This window comes from Lepus europaeus, chromosome 22, assembly GCF_033115175.1.
Source record: "Lepus europaeus isolate LE1 chromosome 22, mLepTim1.pri, whole genome shotgun sequence".
In the NCBI taxonomy this organism is placed as follows: Eukaryota; Metazoa; Chordata; class Mammalia; order Lagomorpha; family Leporidae; genus Lepus; species Lepus europaeus.
The window spans coordinates 26,066,551-26,078,948 of NC_084848.1; the positions used below are offsets into that span (position 1 = coordinate 26,066,551).

At 55.2% G+C, this 12,398-nt stretch overlaps 1 protein-coding gene across 1 annotated transcript; it reads right to left on the bottom strand.

The window, feature by feature from the left end:
• Positions 1-8,197: 8,197 nt before the first annotated feature.
• FOS (Fos proto-oncogene, AP-1 transcription factor subunit) lies at positions 8,198-11,412 on the bottom strand. The gene is made up of 4 exons (XM_062181609.1): positions 11,132-11,412; positions 10,229-10,480; positions 9,701-9,808; positions 8,198-9,604 (listed from the first exon to the last, which is right to left on the bottom strand). Exons 1-4 carry the CDS (start codon positions 11,270-11,272, stop codon positions 8,963-8,965), a joined length of 1,143 nt encoding a protein of 380 aa, XP_062037593.1. The 5' UTR covers positions 11,273-11,412; the 3' UTR covers positions 8,198-8,962.
• Between the last annotated feature and the right edge of the window lie 986 nt (positions 11,413-12,398).

Below are 12,398 nucleotides of genomic sequence, written 5' to 3' on the forward strand. Positions count from 1 at the left end.
CGGACCGACGCGGGCTGGGGCGCGGCGAGGGTGCGGAGGGGGCGCTGGCGGCGCACCCCGGGACGCGCCCGCCCTGCGCCCGCGAGGGTGTTGGTGTCGCGTGGTGCGCGCGGCTGGGACCCCAGCCCTGCCACTCGGCGAGGTGAGCACCACGGGTGTCCGTGTGCGTGCGCCCCCCGGAGCACAACGCACAGAAGCGGGCGCTGCTAGAGCTGTGAGGGTTTTCCATGAAAGCCTGCGGGCCTGCGAGCGTGAGCGGCGGTGGGAGCCCGCGGTGTGCCGGCCTTTTCTGATTCTCCCTGCTGGGCAGCCCCCGAGCCCCTGCCCCGTCTGAGCGCTGCGGCTGCGGCTGCGGCTGCGGGCAGCCGTGCTGTTCTCGTGTTCTTGGTTAAGGAGCGATGTAAAAGGAATTTTCCACTTCGAGGATAATGGGCAAATGTTCTAAAACTTCTGTGTGTTCACGCAGGCGTGCTTTTACACACACACACACACACACAAAACTCACGAAATAGTACATTGTGCTTCTTCGGTTTTAAAGTTTTAAAGCACAAAATCTTCCCAAACAACTGGAGACACTCAAAATCAGCCTTCACGGCCGCTGTGTTATTTCTTTTTCTTTTTTTTTTTAATCTGTTTTAAAAGAATGCGTTATGCACCCAGAATAATCCCAGCTCATTCTGAACCATTAAGCTTCCCGGTAAGGTGGAGGCTCGTAGCCGCGTCTGGATGTCAGGCGCCAGCTGTCACGGTCGCTGGGAGTTCAGGTCCATGTGGAGCACAGTGCTTGTTAAAGGACGTGTAACTTTTAAATGAAACTGCACATACATGGGATTCGAACTCAGCAGGAATCCCGAGATGTTGAAAGCTGAAAACAGCCGTTTTTTCTGGAGGGAGTATTTTGTCATTGACAACATGTAGAGCCCGTGGTGATCGTAAAAAAGCAAACCAACTTGATTGATGTCGTATCCCTTTTAAATTCTCAGCAGGCAGTGCTGCCTGCCTCTTAGGATTGTTCTGTGGGCTCAGTGAGAGCATCCTCCAAGCGTGTGATACAGGAGCCAAGCGCTCGCCTGTGAGGTGCACGGCACACAGGGTCTGCGTCAAGCATGGGGGACACTTTAGCCGTTACCCACCTTAGACCCTGGGCCTGCAGGTGCCGACCCAGCCCCCTGCCTCCCGACCAGCTGCAGGATCTCGGATCACAGAACTTCTGTGCAACCTCAGATGCCCCTTTATCCCCCAGAGATTCCACAGACGTCACAAACCTGGCTCGTCCAACATGGAATGGATCTGTTAGCCTGGAAGCCTGCTCTTCCTACAGTCATGAGGTGGTCAGGGGAGCCCCTGGCCTCCCTGGTACACCTGGGAGTGCCCTGGATTCCTCCCCCTGCCTCCCCTCCCACATCCACTCAATCACGGAGGCCGACAGTCCTACCCCCTAATTACCGCTTGTTCTCCCTGCGTTGCCAGCACCAGTGCCTTGGGTCAGCCTACACACAAACCAGCTAAGTAAATACTGGGCCCCTCAGGATCTGCCCACGGTTTGCCTCTTCTTGACCCACCTCAGCCCCTCCTCTTGATGCCACAACATTGATGTAACTGAAATCCAAGGTACTTACGGATGTTTGGTCCTGCGCCCTCTCCACGCTCTCCTCCTGCTCTGAACCCCATCCCCGCATAGAGCTGCTGCAGGCTCTGTGCCTTCGGGCTGCTGTGGGCTCCACCTGCACTCTCCTCCCTGCACTTTGCAAAGTCCCTGTACTTTCAGAGCTGAGCTCAGCGGCCATCTCCCCAGAGACTCCCTCTTCCATTCAACTCTTTAAAAAAAATGTATTTTATTTATTTGTATTTTATTTATTTATTTGAAAGAGTTACAGAGAGAAGTAGAGACAGAGAGAGAGAGGTCTTCCATCCGATGGTTTACTCCCCAGTTGACCGCAAGGGTTGGAGCCAGGAGCTTCTTTTGGGTCTCCCATGTGGGTGCAGGGGCCCAAGGACTTGGGCCATCTTCTACTGCTTTCCCAGACCATAGCAGAAAGCTGGATCGGAAGAGGAGCAGCCAGGACTCAAACCGGCACCCATATGGGATGCCAGTTCTGCAGACAGCGGCTTTACCTGCTACACCACAGCGCCCGCCCCCGCTCAAATCCCTATTAATGGAATCATCTTGTTTTGATGAGTTCAGCTATGGCGATAGTCACTCGATGAACTAAACGCCTGAAAGTAGATTATCGTTTCCTGGGATGAGACCGCTAACTGTTCCCCAAGCAAGCGCGGCAGCAGCTGGAACCCGGATGAAGGTGCCGTCCTCTTTCTCCGGCCCCTTCCACAGGGCCCCTTCGTAGGGGCCGACCTCTAAGCAGCTGACGACTCGGGCTGTCAGACTTCCTGGCCACCTGACTGAAGCAAACCCAAGCACCATGCACTGAAAGCAGAGAGGGCTTCTCAGCTTGGAGGAACTGACGGCCGCTAGGCCAGGCAGGCGCCTCGGGACAACAGCCAGAGTCCACTCTGCTCTGTGGCCTCCTGAGCAGCTGGACAGTGCTTCTCGGGCGAAGGAAAGGCGGCTTAGTTTAGTCCATCACTGGGTGTGTGGAACCATTGAAATGCATGGTGTTGCCATGGAACCTGTTTATGTTCTGATGATTTCTCTTGTGTACAAGGGAAATGGAAATCTATTCTATAGAGCCCCTTCAGAGACGTACAGCTCATCCGTCAGGATTCCCACCTGCTTCCCTCTGGTTTGGGCATCCCCCTGGCAAATGAAGACTATGCTCACGGCCTTGAAGTTCATAGTGATAGTGACAGTAGCCAACCCTTATTTTTCCATTCTACTGCAGACTAAATTATATAATGATAAATTTATCATTCAGCACACTGATTGCTAGAAACCAACGAACTCAAGTGGATACTCTGATATTTTATGTCAATAAGAGTGAAAGACATGTTTTCTTTGAAAGTGATTGCATCTGGATTTACATATGCATGCATTCTACATTGATGTCGAGACAATTTCTCAGTCCGTAATTAGACCACAAGTGTCACTGACCTGTAGTTTACTTGTTTCATTTGTACCCCCATTAAAATTCCTTCCCAAACTAGCTGGTTTCTCACCTTAACATCTAAAAAACACTTGAGAGAGATTTTTTTTTTGACAGATAGAGTTAGACAGTGAGAGAGAGACAGAGAGAAAGGTCTTCCTTCCGTTGGTTCACCCCCCCCAAATGGCCACTACGGCCAGAACTACGTCGATCCAAAGCCAGGAGCCAGGTGCTTCCTCCTGGTCCCTCATGCGGGTGCAGGGCCCAAGCACTTGGGCCATCCTGCACTGCCTTCCCGGGCCACAGCAGAGAGCTGGACTGGAAGAGGAGCAACTGGGACTAGAACCCAGTACCCATATGGGATGCCGGCACTGCAGGTGGAAGATTAACCAAGTGAGCCACAGCGCTGGCCTTGAGAGGGACTTTTTTAAAGCAAAGGGGCGTGCTCCTCCACCCTGGAAAAAATCTACGAAGTGCATGGTCATCTTCACTCTAAGTTCCACCCTGTTCCTGTAGACATTCCCCAGTCTTCATCATCCATCTTCATTCACGCCGTAAGCGTCTGCTGTGTCACAGACTCTGAGCATGCAGTAGTGGGGAACGTACAGGCCAGCGGTGAGGGGTAGGACAGCTTTCAGGAGGAAAAGGACACAGGTTAGACGTCGCAGAGACTGATGCATGCCGCGGAAGCAAGGGCAGGGTGCCCAGGTAATCGCCGGGAGGGAGCATGTGCAGAGGCGCCGGTCAGGCTGGCCAGGGAAGGCCGCCCTGGAGGAAGTCTCCTCTGTGTTGAGCCCTGAATGCCAGGAAGGGACTCAACCTGGGGAAAGTGGCACAGACAGAGGGACGGCATGTGCAAAGGTCCTGCTGCAGGAGCAAGTTCAAGAATGGAAAGAAGTGCTGTGAGCTAAGTGCTCGTAGGGGAGAATATGAGCCAGAATTGGAGAAGAATCGCCGGTCCAGTTCACCAGTGTTAATACAAGAGTACTTCCACCGGTTCATGGAAAAATGAAATGAGAAGCTAAGCTTATTTTGGTGCAAAATATCTTTGAAATCCATGCAATTTTTTCATGATATGCATTTCCATGACCTTTTTGAAAATCATAGCAGCCGGCGCCGCAGCTCAATAGGCTAATCCTCCGCCTGCGGCGCCGGCACACCGGGTTCTAGTCCCGGTTGGGGCGCCGGATTCTGTCCCAGTTGCCCCTCTTCCAGGCCAGCTCTCTGCTATGGCCCGGGAAGGCAGTGGAGGATGGCCCAAGTCCTTGGGCCCTGCACCCCATGGGAGACCAGGAGAAGCACCTGGCTCCTGGCTTCGGATCAGCGCGATGCGCCGGCTGCGGCGGCCATTGGAGGGTGAACCAACGGCAAAAAAGAAGACCTTTCTCTCTGTCTCTCTCTCTCTCACTGTCCACTCGGCCTGTCCAAAAAAAAAAAAAAAAAAAAAAAACCATAGCAAAACAGCATCATTGAAAGCATTCTGTAGCAATTCAACATTCAAGTGGTACTCATACCTCCTTTTTTTGTGAAATTTGATTATTCAGTGTTTGGAGAAGTCTCCAAAGAAGTTTTAAAAATTGTTGGGGCCAGCACTGTGGCATAGCAGGTAAAAGCCGCCGCCTGCCATGCCGGCATCCCATATGGGTGCCAGTTTGAGACCCGGCTGCTCCACTTCTGATTCGGCTCTCTGCTATGGTCTGGGAAAGCAGTAGAAGACAGCCCTAGTCCTTGGGCTCCTGCACCCGCGTGGGAGACCCAAAAGAAGCTCCTGGCTTCGGATCGGCACAATTCCGGCCGTTGCGGCCAACTGGGAAGTGAACCAGCCGATGAAAGACCTTTCTCTCTCTCCCTCTCTCTCTCCCCCTCTGTCTCTGCCTCTCCTTCTCTCTCTGTGTAACTCTGAATTTCAAATAAATAAATCAATCTTAAAAAAAGAAAAAAATGCAATTAAAAGATAAGTTTAAAAATTGTTTTTGTTTTAGTTCTTTTAACTTGAAAAACATGGAAAGTTCAGACGAGTTCCTTAGAGCAATCATCTGTGCCTCAGTTTCTTTTTTGTGCATTAATTAAAGATGGCATCACGGATTCACTTTCTCTGACATGTGCGAACTGCCGTTGCCACATAACGGCTGTCATCAGAATAAATTAGTAAATGCTCCCCTTTAATTTTGATAATTACACAAAACACAGTGGTGTGCAAAGACGAAGCAGAATGTACAGCCACATGTTTTTTCCTTCTACCCCTTTTCCACCTGTGGTTGATTTGGAGCCCGTAGCACGGTGGCAAGGCATTCACTTTGAAGTGGAATTGGCAGAGTTAACCCAGGGGCCCAGTGGAAGAATTCCAGGAGTCCAGGGTAGAAGTGGGGTGTGTGTTACAGCCCCGCCTTGCTTACTATCCTGACGGAACCCAGAAGGGAAAGAGTTAGAGAACATGTGTAGGAGAGACTTGCATTGCTGCTTGTGGAATCCATCCATTCACCTGCTGGGCATAATCGTCAACAGCCCCGGACACTGTGCCAGGCCCTGAGCTGAATCTGAGGATCCACTGATGAGCCAAACCAGACATGGTCCGCTAAGGCAATGACCTCTGCCCCACGGCATCCTGTTAAATCTGCTTGTCTTGCCTCAGTGTTGAACGGCGTTGTCCTGCCATAGTGGCTCACTAAAACTTGTTCCCAGAGACACAGCTTGTGGGTAGGCATCAAAGTCTTTCCCAAGCCAGTGCCGCAGCTCACTAGGCTAATCCTCCGCCTGCAGCACCGGCACACAGAGTTCTAGTCCCGGTCCGGCCGGGGTGCCGGATTCTGTCCCGGTTGCCCCTCTTCCAGGCCAGCTCTCTGCTGTGGCCCGGGAGTGCAGTGGAGGATGGCCCAAGTGCTTGGACCCTGCCACCCGCATGGGAGACCAGGAGAAGCACCTGGCTCCTGGCTTCGGATCAGCACAGTGCGGTGGCCATTGGAGGGTGAACCAACGGCAAAGGAAGACCTTTCTCTCTGTCTCTCTAAAAGACTAAAAATAGTCTTTCCCAAAAGAAAGTTGACATCCACAGGGACCATTGGATCCTGAGTGAGGAAGGGAGGATTTGGAAGGAGTCCTTTGGCTGGGGAGCAGAGGGATTCCTTTCTTCTCAGTCCCATGGAAGTGGTCGGCAGGGAGCGAGGTGGGCTATCAGCCCTCAGGGAAGCCTGTCCAGGAGAACCTCTCTCCTTGGACACTTATGCAGCCTTGATGGAGCAGCCAGTCTCCGCTGAGCTGCGGGGAGCCAGAGGAAGCTTCAGCCAGGGCTTTCAAAGGGAAAGCAACGCTGTCCCTCTGTGGCCAGCAAGGGACTGCCAAGGGTCATTCGTGAGGTCCCTAGGAGTAGGCTCATGGCCAGGGCTGGAGGTCCAGCTGCTCTCTCCATGTGGGACATCTCTTTTCTCAGATCATATTCCTCTCAAGAATGCCAGCCAGAGGGTCGGTGCTGTGGTGTAGTGGGTTAAGCTGCCACCTGCAGCCTCGCCATCCCATATGGATGCTGGTTCGAGTCCCAACTGCTCCACTTCCAATCCAGCTCCCTGCTAATGGGCCTGGGAAAGCAGCAGAAGATGGTGCAAGTGCTTGGGCCCCTGCACCCACGTGGGAGTGTCAGATGAAGTTCCTGATTCCTGGCTTTGGCCTGGCTCAGACCTAACTGTTGTGGTCATCTGGGGAGTGAACCAGTGGATGAAAAAATCTCTCTCTCTCTCTCTCTATCTCTGTCTCTCTCTCCCTCTGTAACTCTGATTTTCAAATAATAAATAAAAAGAGAGAGAGAGGGAGAGGGAGCCAGCCAGGCTCCTGGCAGGCTACATATCACCCTGCTAGCCATGTTAAATTCTGTATTTAGTTTAGGTTGTATGTAAAGGGCATAGAACATTTGCCCTTTGAACTGCAAACGAGGAGCCCAAGGCTCCTACTGCTATTGCAAGACGGGCAAGAACACTCTGAGTGGTATGTGACAGAGGCACATTCTCACGAGCTGGAAGTTGCTTTCAGATGTCAGTGAGTATGGAAGGAGCCCCGAGATCACAGGTGAGATCAAGCTTCATGGAACTCTCACTTTCAATTAAAACTTTGACCTTGACTGAGGCTGACACCCCGTAACCACCCAGTGATTTTCATTATCACCAACACATTGAAAACCTGGCCTTGGAGCTCCCTTCCACCTCCACCCAGCTTGTGCAGAAGCCGCGGGAACCAAGGTTGAAGGGCACAGTCTCCTTTCTCTGTGGTTTGTACGTGTGTGCATGTAAGTGCCCCATCAGCAGAGCTGTCCCAGACAAAGGTCATGATCTTCTTTATGATGATAAAGTTGCAAAGTCAAAGCTCATTCAGAGTCCTGTTGACTTCTCCTTATTGAGCTATTATGTAACTTTATTATCCCAGCCATCAAGCATTATGTGCGCTGTTTGAGATCCCTTTTGAATTCTCAGAGTCAGTGTTTTCTTCCCCCAGTTTAAATTGAATGAAAGGCACATGGTGCTAAAGAAACGTCAGGGTCTATTGCACATTTGTCACTAAGGACTAAGGGACAGAGCCCTCTCTTCCTTTGAGGAATAAAATAGTTCAACTCAATGTGTATAGGTCAGAGTGAAAGGCTGAGGAGGTGTTCTCAACCAAGTGCAAACTTCTTCTGAACCAAATATTAACAGGCGGTTCAGCCGATGGTTAGCATGGAGGTCAGCTCAGATTCTCATCCCAACAGTGCACTATTGAGAAACTCATTCTTTCTGGACTCTTCTTCTGTGTGCCTTGCCTTTTAGGTGAGAGTAACTTCACGTGATTTTGTGGAAATAAGAAGTGACAGTAGCTATGCCAAGCTTCGTCCTGGGCGCCCAGACATGCCCAGAAGCAGGGAGACAGCAGCCTCACCCAGCAGGTTCCCACCCTCAGAACCAGCAGGTGGAGAAGCTTCCCACCGCAACACGAAGATGCATTTGCAAAATGTTCCAAATTGGCTCTGGAGCTTCCTTCTCTCTGATACAGGATCAGCCAGAGGGGCGTGTCCCCTCCAGGTGCTACCCGCCGGACCAGCTGGTCCCCCAGGCATGCCTTTCAGAATCCCACCAAAGGTCCCAAAGGAAGGAACAGGAGTGGTCGCATTCAACTTAAATGCTTTTATTGACAGTGTCTTGGAACAATAAGCAAACAATGCTTAAATTTTTCATTCAGATTCACTTTCCACATGTCAAAAGACCTCAAGGTAGAAAAAAATAAAATAAAAATATAAATATCTGAGAATCCATCTTAATAAATAAATTAAAAACACAATAAAACGTTTTCATGGAAAACTGTTAATGTCAAAACATTCAGACCACCTCAACAATGCATGATCAGTAACGTTACAATGAACATCGATGTCGAAGAAAAACTACAGTACATGGATATAGCTATTTATTTCTATCTACTAGAAAATAAAGTCATTATCTTTTCTTAGTTGAATATTGGTCATTTCTAATCAGAACACACTATTGCCAGGAACACAGTAGTTATTGTTAAAATCAGCTGCACTAGATACAATTTGAAAATATCCAGCACCAGGTTAATTCCAATAATGAACCCAATAGATTAGTTAATGCGATGAGAAGACTAAGGAGAAAGAGAAAAGAGACACAGACCCAGGCCTGGCTCAACATGCTACTACCAGCTCTCAGAAGTGCCACTGGGAACAACACACACTCCATGCGTTTTGCTACATCTCTGGAAGAGGTAAGGACTCGGGTCCACACGCGGGTGCGTTCCAGTCCTTGCGGCCCACAGCCTGGTGTGTTTCACGCACAGATCGCGTCCTCCCTAGTCTACCGGAACCCTCGAGGGAAGACGTGGTTCTCTCTGTAATGCACCAACTCCGGACAGAGGCAGGGCGCCGCGCCGGCTGCCTCCCCTGCCCGGTCGGCTCACAGGGCGAGCAGCGTCGGGGAGCTGAGCGAGTCAGAGGAGGGCTCGTTGCTGCTGCTGCCCTTGCGGTGGGCCGCGGCGCAGCTGGGGAAGGAGTCAGCCTCGGGGTAGGTGAAGACGAAGGAAGACGTGTAAGTGGTGCAGCTGGGGGTACAGGTGACCACCGGGGTGCACAGGGGCTCCAGCTCCGCGGCCATCGGCCCCATCCCCAGGGCGCCACCGTGCAGGGGCTCCCAGTCTGCGGCATAGAAGGAACCGGACAGGTCCACGTCCGGCACAGAGCGCGCTGTCTCCGAGCCGCTGGGCCTGGATGATGCTGGGAACAGGAAGTCATCGAAGGGTTCGGCCTTCAGCTCCATGCCGCTCAGGTTCTTGCCGGGCTCCACTGCGGGCTTAGGCTCCGGGTCGTTGAGGAGGGGCAGGCTGAAGGGCTCCTCGGACTCCGGGGTGGCAGCCTCTGGCAGGCCCCCGCTCAGATCCAGGGATCCCACGGACATCTCCTCGGGGAAGCCCAGGTCGTCGGGGATCTTGCAGGCGGGCCGGTGGGCTGCCAGGATGAACTCCAGCTTCTCCTTCTCCTTGAGCAGGTTGGCGATCTCGGTCTGCAGCGCGGACTTCTCGTCTTCTAGCTGATCTGTCTCCTGTGTTGGGGAGGGATGGAGACAGCATGAGACTTGGTCACACTCCGGGGCCCAGCCTCGAACTTCCACATGCGTGACCCCAAGGGGTCTACTCACCGCCTGCAGGGTATCGGTGAGCTCCCGCCTCCGGTTTCGGCACTTGGCTGCAGCCATCTTATTCCTTTCCCTTCGGATTCGCCTCTTCTCCTCTTCCTCGGGTGACAACTACAACGACACCAAGCAGAGAGCCCTTCAGTAACAGCGACAGCCACCACTTCGGGGAAGCTGGCTCCTGCGGCCTCCCAGCTCCCTGGCACCTCCTCTGACGAGTATTTCTAACCTGCAGTCGCAGGCGGGGTGTGACTTGCATTTAAAATCAGATCCTCAGCCCAAGAACAAAGATGAGCCCAGGCTGAAGGCGCCAGCGACAGGAAACTATCAGGGAAGAAAACTACAGACGGACTTCTCGGGGGCGGGACTATCGGAGTCTGGCCTGGAGCCAGGCTTCCTGGCTCGGGATGGGATGCACAGACAATTCCCACTGTGGCTTCAACCTCGCTGCTGGGTTCCCCCAATCTCCGCTGCTGTCCCCGTGCCCCGCCTCCCGTCCCCCCCCCCCCCCCCAGGTGCAGAGGCGCCTCTCACCTGCTCCACCTTGCCCCTGCGGCCGATGCTCTGAGCTCTGCCTCCGGTCAGGGTCTTCACGTTTCCAGCCCGGGAGTAAGCCCCAGCCGAGGGGGCGGGGACTCCGTAAGGGTGGGGGGCTCTGGTCTGCGATGGAGCCACGGAAGAGACCAGGGTGGGCTGCACCAGCCACTGCAGGTCGGGGCTGGTCGAGATGGCAGTCACGGTGGGGATGAAGTTGGCAGTGGAGACGGCCAGATCCGAACAGAAGTCCTGGAAGAAAACAGAAGGGGAAGCCGCCGTGAGCGCGCGGGTTGCGCTCGCAGGTGGGGCGCGCCGGGTTCCCAGCGCCTGCCGCATGCAGCAGCCGGGGGACGGCGCCTGCGGGGTCTGCTAGTCCCCATCCCGGCTGGAAGCTCTGCCCTCTGCCCGCAAGGTCTCCGCAGCGCGGCGCCTCCCGGCAGCAGCCCGCGGCCGTGTTCCCGTTATTTCTCCAGCAGCATCACTCGCTGGAAAGGGGGTTTGTTATAAATATCCCTGACGTCCGCGCTGACGCAGGCGCCGCTCCGGAGTCTCCAGAATGAACTCGCTTTTTATCAATGAAACTGCCTTACGCACCCTCCTCCCGCGCCCCTCCTCCCGGCTCCGGGCCGCGCTCTGCCGCCTGCCCCAAAGGAGCGGGACCTCCACCTGGCGAGTCTCTCCCTGGGCTCACGTCCGCCCCGGTCGCAGAGGGTGGGCAGGGGGCTGCCCGGCGCGGACCCGCCGGGCAGAGGGGCAGGCACGGCTTACTATGACGACAGGCGAGCGTGCGCTCACAACAAGCCCCGCGCTCCCAGACTGGGGCTGCTCCGGCCACGGCGGCCTCCCACCCTGGCGACCCCCCGGGTCCCGGGCCCCACGGCGGCGCCAGGGCGCCCTCACCTGCGCATTGACCGGGGAGCCCATGCTAGAGAAGGAGTCGGCTGGGGAGTGGTAGTAGGAGAGGCTGTCCCCGGCTGGCGAGGCGCTGCTGCAGCGGGAAGACGCTGCCTCGTAGTCGGCGTTGAAGCCCGAGAACATCATGTCGCAGGGAGGGCAAGCTGGGCGAGGGGCCTGGGCACCGAGGCCGGCGGAGCGCTGGCTGGGGCAGAGCTGGGTCGGAGCGCGGTCACTGCTCGCTCGCTATGCCGCGGCCGCCGACTCTGTCTCAGGTTCTTGGCTGCTCGCTGCAGAGGCGCTTGGAGTACGAGGCGCCGCAGCCACCGCTTTTATAACAGCATTTTGTGAATGAGCCCAACGGCGTCACCGGGCGCAACCATGTGGCGCTGGAGGGGTGGCGCGCAGGCTGGGGTGGCGCCGCTGCCGCCCGGCCGCCCCCAGCCGCGCGCGCAGCCCCCAGCCCCGGTGTTCCTGTGCGTCCTTACTCTGCGGTGCGGGCGTGGCGAGATGAGGGTCCCGGAGGGGTCCCAGACCCCCGAGAAGAGGGCCTTCGGGGGTGGCTCCCCCCACGGCGACACGGGACGGCCGTGGAAACCTGCTGACGCAGATGTCCTAATATGGACATCCTGTGTAGAGGGGGAGGGATTGACGGGAACTGCTCGCGGGCTGCAGCCAACATTGAGGGTGCAGCGCGGGGGGGAAGCGGGGGCCGCGCCGGGGCGGGGGAGGGGAGGTGGGAGAGGCGGAGAAGGCGAGCGAACATTCCCACCCGGCACACGCTGCGGACCCTTGTTCCTGGGGTCGTGGGGGATGGGACGGAGGCCGGCCTCTCACCCCAGTGCAGGGACTAGGGTTGGTTCTGAGGCTCAGGTACTGGAGGAACAGGTACATGGCCCCGAGGGCGCAAGTGCGGCTCGCAGAGGAACGCGCGCAGACCCCATTCCCGACCCCTGCCCTAGCTGGGTGCAAAATGTGGCCGTAGACCCGAGCCCCCGAGCCTCCAGGCCCCAGGGCCCCAGGATCATTACTACGTTTGGAAGCAGAACGTGATGGGTCTAAAATGAAAAAATACGGTAGCCTGGCTTGATCTGCGAGGCGGGGGTACTTTGATTTTTACTGATTCGTTTTCGTGTTTGGAGGAAGGCAGCGCACTTGTTTTTTTCTTCTGGGCCATACGTGGGGGTGTTAGTGTTACTGTCCAAACCCTGGGAGCCCGTCCGTATACGTCATACAGACCCCCGCGCCAGGATGCCAGGGGGTCGTCAGCCGC

What these genes read in the sequence shown, in the direction of transcription:
- FOS (XM_062181609.1), bottom strand. Translation starts at nt 11,272, where the DNA reads ATGATGTTCTCGGGCTTCAACGCCGACTACGAGGCAGCGTCTTCCCGC. An exon ending in GCTCCCCGGTCAATGCGCAG is followed by an intron (nt 10,481 to 11,131) that starts GTGAGGGCGCCC and finishes GTTTTCTTCCAG; the next exon opens with GACTTCTGTTCGGATCTGGC. An exon ending in GCAGGGGCAAGGTGGAGCAG is followed by an intron (nt 9,809 to 10,228) that starts GTGAGAGGCGCC and finishes GTGTCGTTGTAG; the next exon opens with TTGTCACCCGAGGAAGAGGA.